General features: G+C 42.4%; 1 protein-coding gene and 1 long non-coding RNA gene across 3 annotated transcripts in view; one reads left to right on the top strand and one right to left on the bottom strand.

The window, feature by feature from the left end:
* Window positions 1–7,896: 7,896 nt before the first annotated feature.
* Window positions 7,897–18,869, bottom strand: CCDC110 (coiled-coil domain containing 110). 2 transcript variants are annotated; one of them, XM_019553240.1, is made up of 6 exons: window positions 18,704–18,869; window positions 17,018–17,070; window positions 14,876–14,941; window positions 13,766–13,876; window positions 10,612–12,751; window positions 7,897–8,128 (listed from the first exon to the last, which is right to left on the bottom strand). In XM_019553240.1, the coding sequence occupies exons 1-6, from the start codon at window positions 18,867–18,869 to the stop codon at window positions 7,941–7,943; spliced, it is 2,724 nt and encodes a 907-aa protein (XP_019408785.1). In that variant the 3' UTR covers window positions 7,897–7,940. The 2 variants fall into 2 exon arrangements, 1 of the variants encoding a protein (XP_019408785.1); XR_002104335.1 differs by lacking the exons at window positions 10,612–12,751; window positions 17,018–17,070; window positions 18,704–18,869 and having other exon boundaries at window positions 13,766–15,078.
* LOC109322237 overlaps window positions 11,307–23,671 on the top strand; it is a 23,822-nt gene continuing 11,457 nt past the window's right edge. Inside the window, exon 1 of the long non-coding RNA XR_002104336.1 lies at window positions 11,307–11,378. This is a non-coding gene — a long non-coding RNA (uncharacterized LOC109322237). The remainder of the gene's footprint in view (window positions 11,379–23,671) is intronic.

Raw genomic sequence — 23,671 nt, 5'->3', positions numbered from 1 at the left:
CCACATATCTGAAAAAGGACTTTTTGTTGTCCTTGATGCCTGAAGCTAGTTGGAGTTCAGTTGCAGCCTTGGCTTTCCCGGTTTGCTCCCTGCAGGACCAGACCAGCACGGAGTAATCCTCCTTGGAGGGTCAAGAGTACAATGGTGAGCATTACATCCAACGACACAAATGGAGTCCAGCAGAAAATTTGGAACAACCACTCAACAACTCTCTGCACCCACTGAATGGCATGCAAACTTAATCTTGCAAATGGATTGCTGTACCAAGTGCAAAAAATCATTTTATCATCCGTTTCATTGTTTTTGAGAGTCTACAGTCAGTAATTCATGTCCCTCACAAGGCACTGCAACCTGAAAAGGCCTCACTGCGCACAGAAGCAAGAATAGTTACTAGTACGGTTGTGCAAAATGGCTGTGTTTTGATTTGGTTTTGGATTCCGCCGTTTCAGAGGACAGTAATTCATTTTGGTGTTTTGGACCACTGTCCAATTTTGTTTCAGCCAAATCTGTTTCGAACGGACTGCAGGGGAAGCTTCGCACAGCCCTACCGAGCTGGGAGGGGCTTGGGGCTGGGGGCCCCTGTGAGGAGCAGGACGGGGCATGGATGGCTCATCTGGGGGAGGGCTGCTGCCCTCCGTGCAGGTGAGGAGACCCCTGTGTATATCTCTGATCCCTGTCATGCCGGGTCACAGGGCAGGGAAGCAGCGCAGAGCGGTAAGCAGGCCTGCTGGTTCCTCCGCATGACTTGGCTCTGCAGGGAGTAGAGATACGGGGCTGCATGGGGTGGGCGGCAACAAGGAGGTGAACCCTGCGTAGATCTCTACTCTCTGCAGAACCAGGTTGTGTGGCAGGAGTCTCCCAGCTCCTAGTTTGATCCCCCAGCTCCCTGTTTGATTCCCCAGCTCTCTGAAAATTTCAACGTTTCAGAGCTGGGCTTGCAGGGAAACAAGAACTAAGAAGAGGGAGGAAATAACTGCTCCGATATTCACATCTAGCTCCTGGCTTGATTTCCCAGCTTTCTGATTGCTTCCCCCAACTCTTCCAGGGGGCACAGGCCCCTGGATTTGCATGCTGGGTTTCAGCAGGCTACCACTGCAGGCTGGGACCAGCGGCAGTACCACAGTCTTTCCGACACTCGGCATGGGCTGTGCCAAGCAGCTGCCACTGGCCCCAGTCCGCAGCAGCAGCCTGCTGAAAGCCCATGTACAGATCGGGGGCTTGCACCGCCTGGGAAGAGCTGGGAAAATGATTAGAGAGCTGGGGGATCGAACCAGGAGCTAGATGTGAATATCAGAGCAGTTCTTTCCTCCTTCTTCTTAGTTCTTGTTTCCCTGCAAGCCTGGCTCTGAAACTCTGAAATTCTCTGAAGCCTTTCCAAAGGCCTTTTCAGAGCCTTCCAATTCATTTCAGAGCTGTTTCGGAGCCTTCTGTTTCAGTTCAGATTTGGTGTTCTGGGCGCTGAAATGGCCTGAAACACTTCCAAAATGAAAAAGCTGCTGAAATTTTACACAGTCCTGTTTACTAGCACTGCCACAACTTTGAAAAATACGATAAACGAAGGGCATCTGGAGAGATGGGAAAATGTAAGAATAATGCTTGAGCGGGACAAAGACAAACATGTTTGGCATCCAAGGAAGACTTTAAAACTAAGTGACTTTGTTGTGGACTCAAGCTGCAGTGTGAAAGAGCACCTTCCCTTGGAACCACAAAATAATAAGTAAAAGTGGTATGTGCAACTTTTTTTACCAGTTGTCAGTGCTCTAACAGGGAAAATTAAAAGGAAGTTTTTCTGAGCAATCTTCAATGCTTGCCAGAAGTGTAGATGGTATTCTAGCCTGTGAAGCTCAAGTAGTTGATAAGATACTGGGCATGTATGGGAAAACTGTAAGAGTCAATTCAAGTTTAGCTATATTGGACATGCAGATTGCATGCATTGATATTGAATCACGAAGACTGGTTTTGGGACTAGAAAATTTAAGAGCCACTGTGACAGCTCCACGGGTGGTGTCTTCCTACTTCTCCCTTTCTTTCATTTTAATCCCCTCTAGTTTTGTTTTGTGCAGGGCTCCCTCTGCTGTTCTACTTTGGTCTTGGTGAGATGGGTATACCTGTGTGGCCTGATTGCCTATAATCTACAAGAGCAGTTTTCAACCTTTTTTCATTTGTGGACCCCCCCCCCCCCAAAAAAAAACAAAACAAAAAACAAAAACATTTTTGAATGACGGTGAAGGGCCCTTTGTAAATTTTGAATGGAGGTGCAGACCCCTCTGAATGGCAAGTGTAGGTATTCACATAATTTTGATTGATCATAGTCCTCTTTCATGGACCCCTTAGACATAGTTTGCAGATCCCCAGGGGTCCATGGATCACAGGGTGAAAACCACTGATCTACAACAGCTGCCAGTTGTTTAAGGCTGTGAGCCAGATTCACTGAGTCTGGGTCAGAGTGTTAGGACCGAGACACTGCCACTGCTTTTCGCTGCAGCAGCAGGGGGAAAGTACCCCTCATTACTACTCTTCCCTGTGGTGGTACTGGGAGACCTTGCTCTTCTCCATGGCGGCAGAGGGAAATGACTGATGTTGAAGCCCCCTGTGGTTGAATGCCACTGAAGACCCATTGCCAGATTAAGCATAGTAGGTTGTGAATCTCTGATCTACAATGCAGTTTTCAACCAAAGCTACAAGTGGAAATTCTGGGAAAAAAAGGGTTGGTCATTATTACAAATGCCTTTAAAACAGAATCTTTTTATATCTACTGTTCCACCAATAGCATGAAATGCTATTTACACTTGCATTTGAAATACATTATAGCTTTAAACAAGTTAAGCTGCTATTTCTGATATTCTCTTTTGCTAACATAGCATGAGCGCCTGAGGCATAGTCTGGAACTTCACACCCCTCCTGCTCCTAACATAACCCAGCATCACAGGGCCTGCCTCAGTACCACTCTACGTTAGGGGAATGTTGTGCCAGATTTTCATATGCCTTGTGTCTCCTGGAACTTAAAAGATTGTCTGAAACCTCCTGAGTCCATGAAGAGCTTTGAAGTTAGGCGCAGAAACCTTGAACATGATTTTAAATTGTGAAGGAAGCCAGTGTAGGAAGTCAGGAGGAGTTTGATGTGCTTACAGGAGCTTGTGTTTCTGCAGTATTCAGTCCAGAATGGAGTTTCTCAGGAAGCACAGACTTCACTTCTTCACTACACTTCTCTGGTATAGTGAAGAGATGATATATGTGAGGAGCTGAGGTTCCCTTGTTGCATACCAGAATGGCATGTAGTTTAGTGACCAGCTAGAAATGATGGAAGGTATTTCTTATGGGTGCTGCTATTTGGCCGTTTAGCATCAGTGAGGGATGCAAGCAGGCCCTTTATAATACTGAATGAATTGACTAATTGTAAAATGTATTTTTCAGCTGCAGACTTTAAAACTTCTTTGTACAGATCAGTTTCACCTTCGTATTGCTCCGATTCAGCTTTATTTTGTGACTAATTGTGTTTTGTTTAACTGCACCAGAAATGAGAAGAGGAAGCAGCTGTCAAAGGGCTATTAGAAGCCTTGAAAATGACAAGAGCTAGTTATTCTTGCAGTTGCTCTCTTGCCTCATTTTCAAAGCTTTTAATAACAGCCTTGAAACTGACTATTTAGAATCCTTGAAAAAGACAGGAACTTGTCAGTTTTGTGGCTGTCAGTACCACAGCATTGACAGTGCCGTAAACAGGGCATGTTAAATACATAGCACTGTCAGTGGTGTGTGTTAGCAGCCTCCAAATTGACTAGCTCCTTTCATTTTCAAGGCCGCTAATAGCAGACCCGAAACTGGCTATTAGAAACATTGAAAATGTGGGAAGCTAATTAGCGCCACTGTCTCAATGCTGGCAGTGCTGTGTTCTTAATGTTCATTAAATTTTGGTAAGCACATACTTCAGGTAAGTACATGGGGCGGGGGGTTCAATTCCAAGGCTATATGCTTAAAAGGAATGTCCTTCATAAACTAAAATATATTTCCATAAGCTCAATTATATATTGCAGTGGTTGTCAGAGATGTGGGGCAGAAAATTTTCCAGTGCTTTATTTTTCTGGGGGAAATTTTCTATTTCTAAAAATTCATTGTTTTATAAAATTCATTAGTAACAATGAATGGATGCCGATACAATATTAGGCAAGCTTGGCCGTTTCAAAGTTGTAATTAACGTTTTTTCAAGTAATTATTGCTAGGAAGTGTGTGAGAGTGTACATATATTAACTTGTAAACAGGAGGGTAAATACACTCACATAATAATCCAAACCAAAAATCAAGTTATGAATTCACCTAATTGGCTGCAGGTCAAATAAAAACCAAAGCTAAAATTCTTATTTCATCTCAGACTGCAAGTGAAAACAAAACCAAAACTAAAACTGTGATTAATTTTTGTTTCACTTTCAGCAGACACACAGAGCAGTATCTCATTTCTTTTCTTGAGTTGGGGAAGTTGGAAGTGTTTGCATGAATGCACTGTAAGCTATGAAGGGAGTGGGGAGAGCCAGATTAGGGTAAGAGGTACAATGGGGGTGAGGTTGGGGGTAAAAGAGGCGACAGGGTAAGTAGTGGGATAGAGGCTATGGGGGGAGAGGTGGGGGTGAGCGGGCCACAGTTGTAACTCTGGCTACACCCTGGGATTGAGTCAGATCCAGACCCCCTTCACTTCTCCACCCTCCACTCCTTGCTGCCTGATTCTCAAATCCATTCAAAAGGCATTTTTCCACAGATTAAGAGCGGGAGAGGGGGAACTTGTCTTGGAATTGAGCAAATATAGGAAATCTAATGTAAACTTCTTTTCACTTGAATCATTTCAGATCATTAAACATAATGAACTACAAGACTACATGTGTGACATCATATTAGCTCCCAGGAGCATGATAAAGAACACTTTTCTAGACTGTAATCTGTAGCAATTCAGGAATTAATGAGTATATGAAGTAAATAAAAATTTTGTGGAAGATGATACTCGGTCAAATAAGGCAATGCAGAGTTTGTCTGCATCTTGTTTGAGACTATATTTTATAAATTTATAAACAAAAATACATGTTATTTACAAATGATATGTTTATAAAGTCTGTAAGAAAGTTATTTTGATACAGAGTAAGATTTCTGAATAATACATTTTATATTGTTGGGACAATTTATTTATGTAACACACTTTAGTGTGCATCATTTAGATGTTATACTTGGTTAATATATTGATGATTACTTCAGAAAAGGCAATGGCTGCTCATGGTTGCCACCACCATGAAGTATATCAAAGAGATTAAATATTATTCAAGATGAAGGTAACGTCAACATTGTCTTTTAGGAATAATGAAGTTTGATGTGTATCTTAAGTATGCCAAAATGTATTCTTGTAGTTTTGACTGAAGAGCAACGGAAATGATTCGGGGTCTGGGGCACATGACTTATGAGGACAGGCTGAGGGAACTGGGTGTATTTAGTCTGCAGAAGAGAAGATTGAGAGTGGACTGATAGCAGCCTTTAACTACCTGGAGGGTGGTTCCAAAAAGGATTTTCTCAGTGGTAACAGATGACAGAACAAGGAGCAATGGTCCCAAGTTGCTGCAAGGGAGGTTTCAGGTAATTATCGCTAGGAAGTGTGTGAGAGAGGGATTGAGGCCACAAGGTTTTCTTAGTACAGACTGCCAGTAGTTCCATTAATCAGCACTTCACGTTGCTCTTCTTGGCCGCCTGAGGGCGTGAGATTCTGTCTCTTCCTTGAGGGCATCTTAACTTCGTTTTCATAGAAGAGAGATGTGAAGAATCTAATGTGCCTTTAAAAAATAGCTCTTCTAATCTAGGATCTTGAATACAAATACAAACCATAATTCCCATCTTAAAACAGAGGGGCAGGTAGCAATTAGTATAAAAATTCACCAAATGCTCCACTTTTGAACATTTAGAAGTAACAGACTGCCAGTGTGGGCTCAGCAGATTGGCTTGCCCACATTGGCAGAAACAGTGCCGGTGAACTCCGAGCAACCCTAAGGGTGGAGCAGAGGAGCCCTCCCCTGTGGAAAAGGAGAAGCCAGTTGAAAGAAGGGGTTTTCAATCCTCTCATTTGCATGGAAGGGGGATGGCCAGAGCTGGAGGCCAGCCACCCTGAGCTGAGAGCCAGCCACCCTGAGCCCTGGCTGGCAGGTTTGCAAGCCAGGGAAAGGCTGCCTGAGGGAATAAAAGCAGCAGCTGAACTGGCGTGGGGGACTGCTGACAGTGTCTCCAGGGAACGATGCAAGAGGCCTAAGAAGAGCTGGGATGAGCTGACCCAGTGGAGGGAGCAGAGAGACCCTTCGCAAGAGCCTCAAAGGCTGTGGGAGAAAGCAGCGACAGTTGACCTTGCCCCCAGCCCTGTAGCAGAGAGGGAGCAGCAGCCAGGGCTTGGGGCAGACAGCTGGTGTTCCAAGGCCCCATCGCAGTGTGCTGGATGTGCTGGGCATCCCAGAGGCTAGGGGTGGCAGTCAGCCTCCCACACCACTGCAGAGAAGAAGCAGCGGGCAGGAGCGCAGGCGGCATCCTTATCAGAGCAGGGAGCTGGGCTGGTGAGTTGAGGAAACCCCTTACCTTCCCTGGGGAAGCAGGACAGCAGCAGGCAAGGCATTGGGATCCTGAAGAACGGCAGAGTGCCAGGACAAGGGTCCCTGGGAGCTCGGGGCGTAGGCCGGCACTCAGAGCGGGACTGGCGAGCCATGAAGTGTGTGGGACACTCGGCTAGTCATCTGGAGCAGGGGTTTAGAGCAGCAACCCCTGAGAGCTGCCTGTGCTGCTGACCCTCTGCCACTGACTACCCCAGAGGGAACTCAGTTCTGTCCCTTATTCTGCAGCTGATTGTCATGAATGGAGTCCCTAAGCTCTGTGCTTGGGTCATGCTGATTGCTGCAGGAGCCTACCCTGTTGCTTGCCTTTTTGGTTGCCACGGAGGGTCACCCTTCAGCCTCTTCGGGGGCGGGGGTTTAATACAATTTGATTGCTGCAGACCAGAAGAGCTTAACCTGTTGCAGTCTGTCGCTTATTGGGAAGCCTGTTGGAGCTGCTGGGAGTGCCAGCCTGCTTCCTTGTGGTAGCATCTCAGTAGTGGCTGAAAGCTGCGAGTTACCCTACCTGTGGTTCTTGAGTCAAGGGTTGACTAATGTATTCTGGTTTGTTTTGTGATTCTGGTTATGCCATTTAAGTTCACTTGTAAATAACCTTTCCTATTATTCTTGTTTTGTAAATAAGGTGTAAAAAGTTAAATCAGTTAAGTGTTAGACCTTCTTGGGACCATGGGCTGCTCTGTTGCAAGTAGGGGCTGGCTGGAAAGTAAAATGGTACTGGCTGGAATACCTGCCCCACTCTCACCACACCATCCCTGATATTGGGCAGTGGTGGCAACTATTGGGCTGCCACCTGGGTTATATAAATACAAAAATTATTATATGAAGGCAATTTTTTTTGCATCAACTTTTATTAGTACCCATAATAATTTTTAGAATGTCCTACCATACAGCTTTCACCATCTGATATTCAACTTTTGTACTAATGTTCCAACTAAACACCACATTTTCTAATATCTGACAGTATAGAAATGAGAATCAAATTACTGGCAAGCTCTTCTAGTCCTTACTCAGGAAAAATTCCCATTGAGAGCAATGGAGATTTTGTCCCCAAAATTTACTGCAAAACATGACCCAGCAGCATATTTTTAATATGTATTTCTATAGCAGTTTTTGTACTTGACTTTTCTAAAGAGATTTCTTTTCTTTCTTAATTTTTATATTGTGAAACAGGTATTGGTGATTGTGCTAACCTTTGATGTTTTGGCATCATATTCATAATAAATACCAGGAATATATATATATATATATATACACACACACACACACACACACAATAACTTGGGTGTGTTCCTCATTGCTGAACTCTCTAGATTCAAATCACTAGGTAGCAGAGCAAACTGTGCTGTATTTCTTCCTGGCTGCAGTTCTAAATCTTGACTCCCTGATTACAGATGTAGTACAGCTGACTGAAATAGTGCTATAATATTTCTTCGGGTCCTTGTGCCTCTTCCCTTTTTGTACCTCTTCCTCTTCTAGCTTCTTTCGCATTTCAGCAATCTTTCCATTCTCTAACAAAGCGGAAACATTGGAGACTGTAAGTTTTCATTAGCGATTAATGTTTAAAAATTCCATTGGACTTGTCAGTAAAGATGGGTAGCTTGTGTGGCTCATCCTCAGTGCTAGTCATAAGGAGGTACTGATTTCTGCCTAATATTATAAGTTTTCTGGGGCAGAAAATGTGTCTTTGTATTAGCAGAAAGCGGTTATTCCTGATTGTTATTATAATGGGGCCCAGTTCTGGTTGGGGTCTTTAGGTGCTACTGGGATACAGAAAATGACACTTTTATTGCTAATCTTTCCCTTCTTGTCTCTACATTTTACTGAAATGGTAGAATACATAACTTTCTCAGAAGCTGCCTTTAAATACTGCTTCATTGTTATCCAGGATAGAAGACAAAAGGCCCTACAAAGTACAAAAAATAACAATAAGTAATTTTTGTTTTCACCCTCTGACTAAAAATTGATAGTGTGCTCATAACACATTTTGGGGTAGATTCGATCCAAGTATCACAACAAAAAAACAGTCAATTTCACTGAAGCCAATTAAGTTATTCTATATTTACAACAGTATTAAATAAAAGGAGAGCTTTTGCATCAGTGAATACGTCTTTTAAGGTCTCTTCTGAATTTGGCTTTCCAAGACAGTGGCCATTTCTATCACTAGCCAAACAAATGGTACTCCTAAGTATGGGGCAATATTTACATCATAATGGGTAGACTTTATTTGTACAAAAATCATTCTAAAATATACAAGGACTACCTTTACAGTTGTACCCAGCGACCCCACGTGAGCTTTTGTGCTGTACAACCATGCACTAGAAGAGCTTAACCCTACGCAACTGTTATAAATGGCTAGGAAAGTATTTCCCAGGCAAGAAGATCAACAATATGTTAAGGTACAATAACAGAGCTGTATAGAAAAGTTTGCATAGCATCTGCCTATGCCAAGTCTGACTTGGTAGCACTACAGCTTCTCATCTATATGGGAAGCGGTCACAAACACAAGAAAAGTGCTGTTATATGCATTGATGCTTTATTGACCATTAGGAAGTTACCTCTGATGTCTCTTGCCTGCAAAAGATGTACCCTAATGAGTGTAACTCATCCTGCTAAAGCAAATGCAGGTCTGTGGAAGGGATTCAGGGAACTCCAGTTACTTGTTACAATGTTTTACTTTTCTTTCATGGAATGATTCTGCGGCAGTGCCTTTAGGGTAACTAAAATGGTCCCTTGAAACATGCAGTGGATTGAAAAAGTAAACTACAGTACTCCTATCTGGGCTACAGAGCCATTATACTAATCCCTATAGATGAAGTATCATATAAGAAATATTTCTGTGACATTCCTCCCTTTCCCAACTCCATAGGATGAAGGACTAGGAGACTATTTCTGTGGTAATGGATTCTACTTTCCTCTCTAATCTTCCTACAAAATTATGTCCCTCTGCCTACATACATATCATTTTTTCCAGTGTAAATATATTAGCAGATGTCTTAAATGTCCAGTTGTTAATTAAAATATTTGTAAATATGACTTCACTACTTGTGAAAACAAAGAAAATGTTGATTAGAAATGTAGGTTAGGCATTGTTAACCAGAAGAAAGCCTGAATGTCTTAATAAAAGATGCATAGTTTAAATTCATGTAATTGAGTTAGATGCCAAAATAACTATGCAAAGTGTTCTGGACTCTGGTAAGTAGTTAGATTAGAAAAGCTAACATTCTTGTCTAAACTTAAAATTTGTGGGTGGGGAACCATAGGTAGCATAAATAGTCATGGCTTCTTTGACTTTATTGGTCCTATAACAATTTACAGCTGCAGCAAATCTCCTTTAGTAAAAATGAAATGCAGCCAAGAGTTGGGCATTCAAAAAAAAACATATGGGGAAAATGCTGACTGTAAAAACAAGCTTTAAACAAATAGAACACTGTGGTAATGAAATAATTGGACAGTAGCATTTTAATTGGTTTAAAAGAAGGAATGTTTATTACAGTTTCTCCGAATCAAGAGACTGTTGCAGTTTAGCTGGAATTGCCTGAAAAAGAAAGACAGTTTTCTTTTAAAAATAGTGGGAAGAATTTCTTTCAGGACCTAATTAGGACAAAAAAAGGGAAATGACCCTGAAAGAACAATTTATCACTTTAAAGGTCCAATCTAAGGGTCATCTATTTCAAAAGAAGAACTCCCAGGCCTTCAAAATGCTTTGGATAAGATCCTCATTGTGGTTCTGTTGTATTAGAAAAAAAATGCTGTGGTATGTAGAACCTTTTTCCCCAGAAACAAGTAATTCTTAAAACTAGAAAACCAAACCTTAAACTGGTCCTAGAACTTCCCTAGTCAGAAAACTCAAACAAATATTCAGATATGTTAATACTTTTAGTCAACAATTTTATCTGAAAAGCTACTTAGGTCCAAAATGGGGTAAATAGAAATAATAATAATAATAAAAAAACCACTAGCCCACTAAGATGTTGTAAAGTATGATACACACCTTGTGGGTTATGTACTAAAGCTGTACACTTGTAATCAGAAATTTCTTCACAAATATCCATGGAATATGTAGAGTGAACTTTCTCCTGACTCCCTGAAGTATATCTGTATTTACACTGCTCATCAACCAGGGCAGTGATTTGGTCCTGCAGATTAATATAGTCCTTCTGCAGGTGGCGGACTTCAAACTGCAATACATCCCTCTCATTTTCTATAGTTCTCAGGTGGTTTTCCATTAGTAAGCGGTCCTCATTCAGTCTTCCAATGTTAATCTGATATTTGGAAACATCATGTTTATGGTCCTGTAGTTCTTTTTTAAGTAGCCTATTTTCTTCTGTGATGTTTCTGACAACAACTGATAACCTCTCCTGGTCTCTGTCCACATTGGCCAAATTAGTTTTCAAAAAGTCAATTTCTGCTTTTGCATTTCTAAGTTCTGTAAGGAGTTTCTCCTCGGCATAAGTTTTATCCGATTGGACTTTCTCAAGCTCCTTCTGTTGCATTTGTCTCACATTAGCACATTCCTGCAACATCATTTCAAGGTTAAACTGTTTTTCTTTAAGTAACTGCACTGATTGAAGAAGAGTCTCCTGTTCAGATTTTGTTACGTTTTCTTTTTCTTTCAGTTGCCTTATTTCAACCTGATTTTGTACAAGTTCTTTTTCAAGTGAAGTTTTTTCTTGTATAAGCTGGGCTGTTTTTGTTTCTAGTTTCTGATTTGTTTCTTGTAAGACCAAAGATTCCTTTTGCAAAGAATCCAGTACCACAGTGTGTTTATCTTTTTCAGCAGTAGCAGCGATCATCTGTTCTTGTGCTTCTTGATTCTTAATTTTAAAGTCGTCTAATGCTTGCCTCATATATTGGTTTTCAATACAGAGTTGGCTCCTCTCTTCTTGGAGAGTTTTCTTTTGGTTCTGAAATTCTTTACATTTTCGTAACAACCTTTTCACTTCTTTAATACATTCCTTGCTGTCTTCTTCTGATTTAACTAATCTGACTTTCATGTTTTGCTTTTCTACAGCCAGCGCTTTAATTTGCTTTTCATATTTTGAGCTTTTTTCTCTCAGAGACTGTATGATAACAGTAAGATGTTTCACGTCTGCCTTGAAAGTTATGTTTTCATTCTCAAGCTGCAGCATTTTATTTTGCAAGTGTTCAGAATATTTAAAGGAATTTTGTGACACTTCAATTTTTTCAGAGTACTCTGACGCAGCTTTGATTTCACTGAATTTAGGATTTCCAGGGTCTAGTATTCTTTGGCTTAGTATGTGCAGTTGGTCTTCTTTTTCTCTCTGCAGTTGTTCTATGTGATCGAGCATTTGTAACTTATCCTTTATTGTTTTGGAAAAGACATCAAACTGGAACCCTTCAACACACTTGTCAGTGCTATAAAATTCATTTTTGTTTTTGCTTTCAGCTTCTTCTTGGGTACTGCATGTCCTTTTAAGGGCAAAAGTCCATAAGTTTTCATATTCAGATTCTTTATTAAATTCTTTATCAAGATTCAGATTATTTCCTTGAAGAGAAACCAGTGTAATAGGTGATTTGTCTACTGTTTCTTCAGGTTTTGAAATTTCTATTGATTTTGAGTTCTCACTTAATTTCTTGGAAGATAAAAACAGAGTTGATATTTTGGGCTCTTGTTTTAGCATATATTCAGAATCATTATATTGACTACAGGAAACATTCTGAAGTTCAGATTTGTGTCCTAGTTCCTGTTCATGAGGCTTTTGGAGTTCTTGCTTCAACTGGTTGGTAGAATAGTTAAAGTCTGTTAAATGAAGTTCATCATTATATTTGAGGAAAGTCAAGGGAGCTTTAGGTTCATCCAAAATTAATTCATCATTAATAGTTTCAGCTTCTATACTAGTGCAAGGTAGAAAACATTTAGGTTTGGCAAAATCCTTCAGAAAATATTCATTTTTTAGAGTATTCATAGTTTTGATTTCATTTGGTCCTAATGGTTTCTCAATCTTTCCTGCTGTTACAGTTTTTAGTGAAATCTGATGAGAAATATTTACATCACTGACCACATTTCCAAGGAAAATATTAGAACTTGCCTCCAGGGGCTGATGGGTGCAGAGTTTCTGATCATACTGAAATTCCTTCATAGAAAACGGTGATTGTAGACTCTCTGTAAACTAGAATAACCCAATAATAATCATTCTATAAAGACTGTTTACAATTCTCGAGGCAAAAGTCAGCCAAATGGTTGCCAAATTTATGATACATCATGTAGAACTAGTAGATATTGTATATACTAATACTATTACTCTCTCTAACGTAAGGAAAGGAAAATGAGTAAGAACAGATTTGAGTATGTCAATAAATTTAAGACACTATATTATGAGCCATAATTCATTTAATTAGGTCTTTTGTTTTCTTCCTGAAGTCTACTAATATTTGTTAAGATGCTTAAATATTTTTAGACAGCAAACATTTGTGTCAGAACCTAGAGAGGTTGTTTTAGAAAAAGGGCCTATTCCATGGCCTGTTTTTTCCAATGACCCTCATCGGGATTGGAATAAGCTAAAGTACTGACTTAGCCCACTGAGTTCTCTAGGGACATCTGCAGCTGGGGAAAAACTAGTTAACTAGTGAGCTAAGAGTCTTTTGAGGTCAAATGTCCACTCATGGCTAACAGCTTATTGGACCAGAATGGTTAGGGAACCCACAGAACCCATGACAATCCTGTAATGCAACCAGGATTTGGCTCTGAGTCTACGTAATGGTTTATACATCATGCTACAGAAGTAAATCCATCTATCTGACCATCCCACCTCATTCACTTTAAAAGAAGTTGTTCACTGAATAGAATCCAGGGCTTCACCATAGTTTGGATGACTTGATTAAAGTCTTACATACAACAAAAAGGAACAGAGCTTTCACTAGATTGGAGAAAAACCTTGTTAAGTCTCTCAGCCTGGCTTTATCTTCCCAGTTGACTTAAATAACAGTTCTTTTAAGACAGAATTATGGTGACGTCATGTAAATATATATTTTTAGTGAGGAAGTTTTTGAGGCTTCTTTTCATGTACAGAATAACCCTTAGCTTTGGTTACAGTGCTTTATAGCAAACCGAATTATTAAGAACAGTAGTCCAGTACAATCTTTTTATATATAACTTCTTCAGCAATAAGGATTAGGTAACGTACCACAGGTGTTTTGGCAGGTGAACTAGTCATCAGAAACTCTTTTGAGCTACCCTGTGAAGTTTTCACATCAACTACATTCTTGTTTAGTATTTCACTGATTTCAGACTGTACCTGAAAAAGAGAAGTATTAAGACTGTTTTTCTTTCAAAAACGTACATGAAACCATACATGCAGAAATATTTCATTTTTGAAAGATATCTTGTCAACAAAGGGTTTGTTTTTGTCCTCACATGAAAGATAGGTTAGACAGCAGTGCACTGCTTTGCCCTGACATATGAGAATGAAAATTGTTAATTTTACTGCAACTACCCTTGAAAAATAAAATTAAGTGTATATGTAAGTCTGTGCAGCACTGGAGTCTTAGATTTTTACATTACAAAATGAGGTAAAATTATTGAAAGGGCAGAAAACTGTTCCTGTAATAGTGGCTCACTATCTAGGGGATATAGCAGTTTAAAACTACAGGATGGATTCTGCTTTTGCTTATGCTAATGTAAGTCAGGAGTAACTTCTTTGAAGTCAGTGGAGTAACTTCTCCTTTATGCCAATGAAAATGAAAGAAGAAACTGATCCTGTCTCTTTTTCTATGTCACCATTTATTTCCTTTTCCTACAATGGCCTGTTTTCAGGTACTGTTTGTCAATCAGATACTACAGTGACTGGAGCAGTACAAAGTCATAGACAGACAGAATAAACTACTTTCTGGTGATCACCATACATTAAATTTATATAAGTGCACATTTAACATGTACAGTAAGCTCAAAATACCAATAGTAAGCCAAATGTTGAATTGGCTTGCTTGGTCCAGTGTTTTGAATAAAATATATTTTGGCTCTTGACAATACTTTGTATCAATGGCTACATGTATTTACTTTATAAGACTTAGGAAATTCATTTTCAGCAAATCAGTGTAACTTCTGTTTTTTTAATAAGCACCTGTTATTAAAAAGCTATTTTATTTTATCAAGTTTTAGCAAAATAAAAATGTGTTTGGTTTTTTTGCATTAGTTAAAATACTAAGGACAGAATCTAAAAACTAGGAGAGTATGCTGAGTTTTAGATCAAAGTTTTTTTCCCTTATTGTGTATGTACTTTAGGTTCTGCTTTTACCATGTTAACATTCTCCAGAGTCTGTTGCCGAAGTGCCTGAAATGAGTCCAGCTGTTGCTGAAAGATCTAAAAAAAAAAAGTTAAGAAGGTTTTACAAATCAAGATGAGCTGGCAAAATTCTCCCTATTATTTCCCCTTCCAGTTCAGGACTGCCAGTTTCAATCTGGCCTCAGTAACTAGCCATTTAGGCTAAGTACAGACAGACAAAAGCCTGAGGCTGAATTGATTCAGTCTTTGTAGGTTAGTCTAAGCTAACAAATAAGCAAATGAACAGACATTCACTTTTGATTCAGGAAATGCAGCCACATGCCTGCGGTAGCTCAAGACAGAAGCCGGGGGGGGGGGCATTACAGCACAGTTCTCTAACATGCAGCCAGCATGGGCTGTGTGTTTGCTTCCTCTTCCTGCTGCTCCTGAGGTCTCTAGGATTTGCAGTCCAGACGTACAGTAGCAGGACTCTGGAGGTTTGCTTTCATTTCCTCTTCCTGCTTCAAGGTGCCTCTGGGTTTTGTAGTCTACAGTCACAGCCAGCACTAAATAAGCAGGGCAGGGCACCTCTGTACTTGGGAGAAGATAAATTTAACCCCCCTCTCTGGCAAGGGTTTACCTGGGGGGGATGGAGAGAGGGCAGTGGGCCAGTGCTCACTGCTCCAGTTAGGGAGCAAGAGGGGCAGGGCCGGTCCTTCTTTCTGAAGCAGACATCCCAGCCTAGCCAAGGGCTGCAAAATGCTGGGATGCTGGAAGACTGATTTAACTTGAACAAGGAAGAGGTCTGGGACAGAAGTTGCATAAACTGGTTTGACCCAAATCAGTTAAGTCTGATACTACATTCAACCAGGTTTACCCTAAACTGATTTCAGCCGTTTTGAAACTGGCTTATATGCACTGAACCTCTATTCTGTTACAGGTTTAAACCTGTTTTTGACCATTTAAACCAGTTCATATGTAACTTCTTTCTCTAGCCTCAATGGCTAGTTATTGGTGTATTTGAAATTATTTGTGGGTTCTAGTATAATTCTTAGTAAGTAGTTAGCCACAACACAAAATTGCCATTACAGTTAATATTAACCAGTATCTCACTGTCAGGGTGAGCAGTGAGGCCTGAGGAATGAACTCCCTTCTCACTTCTAGAGATGATCTCTCAAAATCAAAACTAGGCATATTGGTAGTGCAGTATATGGAAGTTCATGCTGCCTATAATCTATACCGGGTGATAAAAAGGGAATATAACTGTTCTGCTCCATCAAACCACCATTACCTTTCCCAAGATCTAAAAAGATTTAAAAGGAAAAGAATATAGTGTATGTCCTGCTGCACAGAATGCAGAATTCTTTTTTGATATTAATCGCAATTTAATTCCTTTGCATCTGGTAAAGAAAATGTACAGCTTTGTGGCAAAGTATTCCTAATTTCCCACCCTTTTGCTGTGGATGAAAGGGTAAAATGAGGGAAAGAGACACTGTATCTATGACAGGGTTTAAATAACCTTAAAACAAGGTACAGACTATCTTTTTTTTTTAAAGGAGAGCTTCAGTTGAAATGCTGGGGGGTTGCAAACTGCAGGTAGTCTTAAATTGTATCAACAAACTGAACTTCTTGTAAAACAGCAATAAAATAATAGCTTTTATTGGGTGCCATTAACTCTACACACAATTATGGATGTATTGAAGCAAATAAACAATGGAGTCACATATATTATACTCTAACTCGTGCATTCTTTGTGTAAGTAGAAGAGATCTGAATGTTAATGATGTGGGCTAGTGAGCCTGTGGTGTGGACTAGTGAGCCTCTGATGCTTGCAACTGTTGTAGCCCTATGATAAGGCTTCTTTAATTATAACTGGTAGCTTGGTCTGTTCCTGCTGCTGAGGCATAGGGCATAAGATACAAGCCAAGTTGTTGGGGGGGGGGCCTCTCTGCTGTCACATGATTAAACAGCCAGTCTAGTGGAGAGACTCATTAGATAGTCAAATAAATATATGGTGGTGAAATCCTGCTAGGCAAATATGAATGTCCCTTTTTTAGGTCTGGTTGCTTTAGTAATGTGTAATTCACATGTCTAATTCTTATGCATTTATCTATGGGGAAATTAAACTCCAGAAACTTGTGGTGTTTAGTTTTAATCAAAACCAAAATAACTTACTTTTAATGCTGATTGTGGCTGGATTTGAGTTTCTGTTCCTGATGTATATTTATCTAAAAATAAAAGCAAGAAACCTTCAGTTATAGCACCCAGAGTTCACTAGCAGACATGAAAAATCTCTAGACAAATACCACTTACCACTGTGATAGAGGAGGAAAATCACCTCTGCACTGGGCCTAGGAATGAGGAGAAATGGCTTAATGTCCTTTACTATTTTAAACTTGGTTTGGGGATGGGGGGAGGAATGGGTATTTTACTTCCTGGTATAGGACAGGAATGATACAACTATGATTTGAGAATGGTCTGGTTGTTTCCATGTGAAAATAAGTTTCCAACACAGGATGATGAGAGCAGGGAAAGGTGAGAGATGTGTTCCAGGTCACACCCCTTCCAGAAATGCTATCAATCCTACTTGCTCTTAGACCACGGGTGGGCAATTATTTTGGGTGGAGGGCCGCATACGAAGTTTTGGCAAGTCATTGAGGGCTGCATGACAGGCAGCCAGGGGCAGATGCATTTTAATTTTCTAATTTTTTTAGGGGCCCTGCAGGCCGGATAGAATGGGCTGGCGGGCTGCATTTTGCCCACCCCTGTCTTAGACAAACTAGGGAATATGTCAGCTGATTTCTGTAGGGTCCCTTCATTCAGCTGCATGCTGCTGATGCAAGAGTGTAACTGAGGAAGAAGGGTAAGTGAGGCATCCGCCCTGGGCTCTGTCATAGAGGGAGCACCAAACTCCCCCCTCCATTTTTGCAGCTCAGTCACAGCAGGTGACCCCAGACATAGAAGCCAGGCAGTCCCTATACCCAGTAGTGTGCATGGGGGACAGGTCAAGTGGAATGGCACCCCCCTGGGATTTTTGCCACAGGAGGTGCAGTAATGTACTGCGGGGGGCGGGGCAGGAGGACAAGGGAGCAAACAAGGCACCAGGGAAAGCCCCATGGGAGCCTGCACTATGGAGCTATTGCAGCTGAGCCCTGCATGCTGGCTGCAGCAGCTCTCCGTGGCTGTCCCTGGTGCCTTCTTTGCTTCCCACTACCTCCACCTCATGTACTCCACAGGACACATGGCTGCCAGGCCTTCTAAGACTGCGCTGTGCCTGCTGTAGCAAAGACTTTGCGGGGCGGGGAGGGAGAATTTTGGTGCCCTCGGCTGAAGTTGGTACACACCAAACTTGTGTTTCAGCTGCAGCAGCAGCTGCCAGTGCAGTGAGAGCCACGGGAAGTAACACCCCGCCAGGTTCTCCGGTGTTCATCAGTGCTCTACGCAGGGCACTGTGGGAGCTTGCTGGGCTTGTGCAGGAAACAGGAGAATGAAGGGGGGGAGTGGCACAGACTCATCTCCTGAGGAGCATGCTCTCGTGTCCCTTGATAAAAGCTTGCCTGTTTCACTCTGCTCTGGGAGGGATGTTGCCATAGAATCGTGGTTCCCAGTCTTTCTTGGCTGGGGCCCCACTTGCAGGCATGTGACCCAACATTCATTCACCACAGCTTGTGCCTCCAGTTCTGATCTAACTGCACATTATGGTATGGGGAGTGTGATGACATCATAGCACATTCTGGTGTATGTATGTGATGACATCACAGCTCCTCAGTGTTGGGATGCAGTGGCATCGTTGTATCCTGGCATGACATCGCAGTGCACAATGGTGCCTTCCTGGATCTGGGGCAAGAAGATGGCTCTCACCTGGCTGCACCTGCTCACAGCCTGGCAGGATCCCAGAGGCAGTGGTGTCCCCGGCTGGGTCTGACTCCTCCTGTGTCACACAGCCATCCTCCGAAACTGCGTCCGCCCACCCCACTTCTGGACGTGTCCGTGTATGTGACTTCCAGTACCTGCCCCCCAGCCTCATGCCGTGCCAAGCCCACCTGCACCCACTCCCAACTGCGGCTGCCACCTGAGCAGCGCTCAGCTTCTCTGCGTTGCTAGGCAACGATTGTGTGTAGGCGGCAAGGCCAGACAGGCACCTCTGCACTCCTAGTGTTCGCAGTGTACACTAGCGCCCCCTGGGGGCCAGGAGGGACGCTGCCACCCAGTGAACAGCTGGGGCAGTGGCACCTCCTGGAGGGGCCTTGAGACCCAGCAGGGTTTGCTGGAGGGTTGTGCAGTGTAGACATGCCCATGGAGCAATGCAGCACACCATTTTGCAGTGCATTGGGGGCACAAGCCCCGTCCTCCCCCTCCAGAACATGTGGCAGCTCTTACTTGCTGCAGACCCCAGGGAAACTGTTGGGGAGCAAAACTGGGGCACGGGATGGGTCTGATTATAAGTGTTTTCCCCCTCCCCAAGAACCATGGGAATCCCGGGCTACTTACCTGCAGGGTTGCCCTAGGTTTGGGGGAAAAGGATCTTAATGAAAAGATGACCCTGGCTGGAGCCCCGAGGGGCTGGGCAGCATCTGGTCATTTGCCCCTTTGCAGAGTGTCACCTGCTCCGCTGCCCCCTGGCCAGAGCAGATGACCCTGCAGTGCACCTGAAGGCCTATGGGGCAAAAGGTCATTGGTTCTGGCAGGCTTGGGTCATGCAAGGAAGGGCCATGATGGGTGGGTGACCCAGCACCGTCCTGTTCCTGGCGATCTCTAGGGTCTGCTCCTTAGAGCAGGAGGCAAGGAGGGTAGGATCTCAGAAGCCTAAAGAGCCCTGTAGCAAGCTGAGACTTTCAAACCCCCTGGCTTCACTACTGAGAACTGAGAAAGTAACCTTGACTTCCCAGCTCTGAGACGGGTCACCACGGGAGCTACAAGTGAGGACACAGCTCACAAGGTGGCTGGCAAGAAACCAGGTGGAGTTAGATACACTTCAGAAATGTGGAGATTATATGTGTATGTGTGTATATATAAGTGTGGACACATATATACAGTGTATGTGTGGAGTGTGTGTGTGTATATATATATATATATAAGCATGGACATTTATTTATATATATATATATACATATATGTATACACACACTCCACACACATCCACATATATCTGTATACACTATTTAATTATTTAATTATTTTGCAGTGAGCTGTGGTTTTATTATCTGGAAAGGACCAGTGCTCCTGAATTTCTAGCTCTGAATTTTAAAAAGAATTCTCAGGGTAAATTGTTGTTTATTTTGATATTTTTAGTTCATTTAACCTTTGGGGCCTTTCCTTGGTTATTTGAGTCTCCTGTGGGATTTGTAAGGGCAACAGCAGTTCAAGGATTTTATCTGTTGTTCCATCATATTTGGAGGAAAAAAGCATTTCCTAAAACTAACCTGAAAATACAAGCCTGACGTGCAGTCAGTTTATAATTGGAGCAATACAATAAATAAAAAATATCTAGAAAAACGGGAACCTGTTACTGGATGGTAATCTATAGGCCTTGTCATGGGTTCATTTGAAACAGTTGCAACTCATTGGAATGTTGTGACATATTAAAGTAAATATGTTCGGAGATAACCCTTGCTTGAAAGGGAGCAACTTTGCAGTGCTGTGCATTGCCCTCAGTGGAGTGCCTCTTGAATTACACAGATGTAAGGGAGAGCAGAATTAAGCCTGTTGTTTTTAGTGAGATGACAGCAGGTGTAATAGAGGGAAGAATTTTCCCCCAAAGTCTCAATTACAGTTTATTAATAGTTGGAGATTTTAATAAATCATTTATGTTTAAATTTATATTGTAAATAAAGTTCTTCAGTTTTGTGTTCAGCATTATGCCAAGGGCAAATAATTACTATTAGGTTGAACAAATTACCAACCTATTGATTGGTATGAAATGATTTTATGATATGAAATATCGGTGAGGAAGTTAGGGGGCTGTGCTACAGAGCAAGATAGCAGGAAGTAAAACAGTTGCTTAGGTTGATATTAATAAAGTTCTGGGCCTTGTGGAAGTAAAGTGAGTTGAAATCAGTGGCTTTTGGTTCTTGTCTTTAGAAACGTGGTTCTAAGTCCTAAATGTACCTATCAGTTGGTAATCATAGTGATTCCCTGAGTGTACTGCTTGCTAAGATTATCCACAACAGAAATTACAAATGATGATACTAAAGAGCATTACTGTGAAATAGAAAAGGTCCTTGGAAGTAACTTCTTTAGTAACTTTTTAGGTGATACCTGTCCAATCTAGTTGCACCCAAGAGACCCCCTAAGCTTCTGGTAGAACGGTAGAACAGCGAAGTCCACGCATCCGCCATATGACTAGAGGTGAGACGTTTCTAGAGGGTTTGAACTCTCAACCTTGATGAAGTCATGACCTGCTTTTAAGGTCTGGGCATGCACAGTGTATAATGGTAAGGCAACTATTTAGTAACGTTAATATGTTAATTATGATAATGTTGTTTGTATGGAGTCGAAACAGTTTGAATTGATTGGTCTTTTTAAGTGTTGCCCAGGTTTGAATTTGACTGGGTATTGGGCAAAGAGCAATGATTGGACCATTGGGTGAGTGACAGGTGGCCATAAATCCTGTCCAGAGCAGCCAGCAGGAGTTCTGGGAGCATAGGCTCTGGCTCGGGCTCACTCTGGCTGGACAGTCCTGACTCTGGGCTCTCAGGGGGCAGGAGTTTGTTGAACGCAGGTTCCTTGCTGTGACCTGGTCATTGGGATTGAGCTTACTGAGGCTGACCTGTCTCATGCTCTTTCCTTTGGGCTTTGGCTGTGGAAGCTGAAGTTGGGTAAAGTATCACCTTTCCCTATTTGAGGTGCTGAGTACCTAAGTATGGGAAAGCTAGAAATCCTCAGGGACTGTCAGAGGGCTTCTCCTGCTGACTAGGACCAGGGTGTTTTTGCTGCCATCTGTGGTTTCTGGGTTGTCTGTGAAGTTGTACAGCAATTAACTGTGTAATGACCAAAGCTCATTGTAATGTGTAGTTGATTTGTTATAGTAACAGGGTTCTCATTGAGACCCTGTTGTTAAGGAAAAGAGGGGCAGCTGGAAATAATTACACCATGAGGAGGGCAGGCCCCTGGCCCTAAGGAGGCAATGGTGGCTAAACCCTGGAGGATAAAAAGGAGAGGAAGAAGAGGAAAGGTGCCTTCGGGCCCCCCAGAGAGTGAGAGAGAGAGGAGGAGCTGCGAGAGAGATCCCCCCCAGAGAGAAGGATCTGGGAAGAGAGACCCCGGCGCAGGATCAGAGGGATCACAGAACTCAGACTTCACCTTATCTTACCTTGACTCTACCAGAGCAGCGGTGAGTGCAGGGAGAAGCGGGACTGTGCAATGGGCTGGAACTGCAGCCAGCATTCAGGATCGGAGATGACATTGAGTCAGACGGGCAGCGGGAGGGATTACCCCCACCCAGACCCCTGAAGAGTCCAGGTGACTCCAGGACCCCGAGGGAAAAGGGATACTAAGCAAGCAAGCCCTGACTGTGGGAGAGCCGCAGAACCTGCATACTGAAGCCTCACTACAAAAGAAGATAAGTGGCGTGTGTGTAACAAGCCGCTAATTGGTCAATTAGTGGCGGGAATTGAACAAAAGGAAACCTTTCTTTTTCTCTCTTTTTTACTTTCTTTCAATTACGGGGGTGGGGGGGAAGCGGGCTAGGACTCAGGAAAGACAGAGAAGCCCGGAGACTCCCTTCGCTAGGCAGAGGTTCAAGAAGAGACCCTGTGGACCTTGATTCTTCAGTGCCAACAAGCAAGTAGGCACACTACCGCACTTACTGTTCCAAGTAAGGGGCCGGAGGTCCTCTTCTGAGAACAGAGAGTGACCCAGCTGGGATTCAGGATTAACCCTTCCGACTGTGATTCACCTCCCCCCTTAAAGGAGAATTTCCTGTTAAACTTTCAAACCACTGAATAAAATCTTAAAGGAGAAAACCAAGTTATTCCAGCATGGTGCTTCCTATGGGTACTTCCTCGGGTAACAATCACTTCCTCCCTATTTTTATTTCTTTAAGATCCAAGTCGTGGCAGGCGGGAAACACAAAGGTGGAGGGGGTACTCCACGGACATGCTGACAGTTATGTTACCAGGGACATTGGGTATGGGATGTGCATCGAGTTATTGTCTTGTCGGGTGTATTTTATTGTGTTACGGCTTGGGTGTTACAGAACTATTGCGTCGGGTGTCACAGGCCAGCTGGGGACTGTGAGTATATCAATTTAGATGCAGACTGACTGAGCACTGCAACTTTATTAGTCAATGGGCTTTTTTTGGTTTGGGATCGAGAAGGTGATGTTGGAAAGAAAAGAAATGACAAGCTTTACTTATAAAAAGGAATGAATTTACTTATGACAACAAAAGATATAGTTTGCATATATAATAGTTAATAAAGGTTAAGCTAATAAACAGACAACATAACAATACAGATTAAAATTGACAGTGATAATAAAACAGATAAAGAAATTAACCAAGAGTTCCCACTAGGTTAGTAACATCGATAGCCCCTCAGTTAGAAGATGTACGTCAAGATGAATCAGCGAAGTCAGATGTCTCTGAACTGGGCTGCCCGAAGGAGGACCAATGGAAGCCCCTCAGTCAGGATCTGGTCCTCGCTCTCAAAGGGAGTGAGAGAGATCTGTGGGGGTATGGGATGTTGCACAAGGGGCCGTTTGAGCTCCTGGAGGCTAAGTTCCAATTTGGTCCCCAGAAGTGAGTCACACCACAAGCCACAGAGACAAAGCCTTTATTGCTTGCAAGCAGGTCGGCCTGGTGTCATGAGACTCAGATCAAAGCCGACCCC

This window comes from Crocodylus porosus, unplaced genomic scaffold, assembly GCF_001723895.1.
Source record: "Crocodylus porosus isolate Cpor-Errol unplaced genomic scaffold, CroPor_comp1, whole genome shotgun sequence".
NCBI classification, from domain to species: domain Eukaryota; kingdom Metazoa; phylum Chordata; order Crocodylia; family Crocodylidae; genus Crocodylus; species Crocodylus porosus.
The sequence above is the reverse complement of the archived record's forward strand: the minus strand, read 5'-3'. Positions and strand labels throughout refer to the sequence as shown.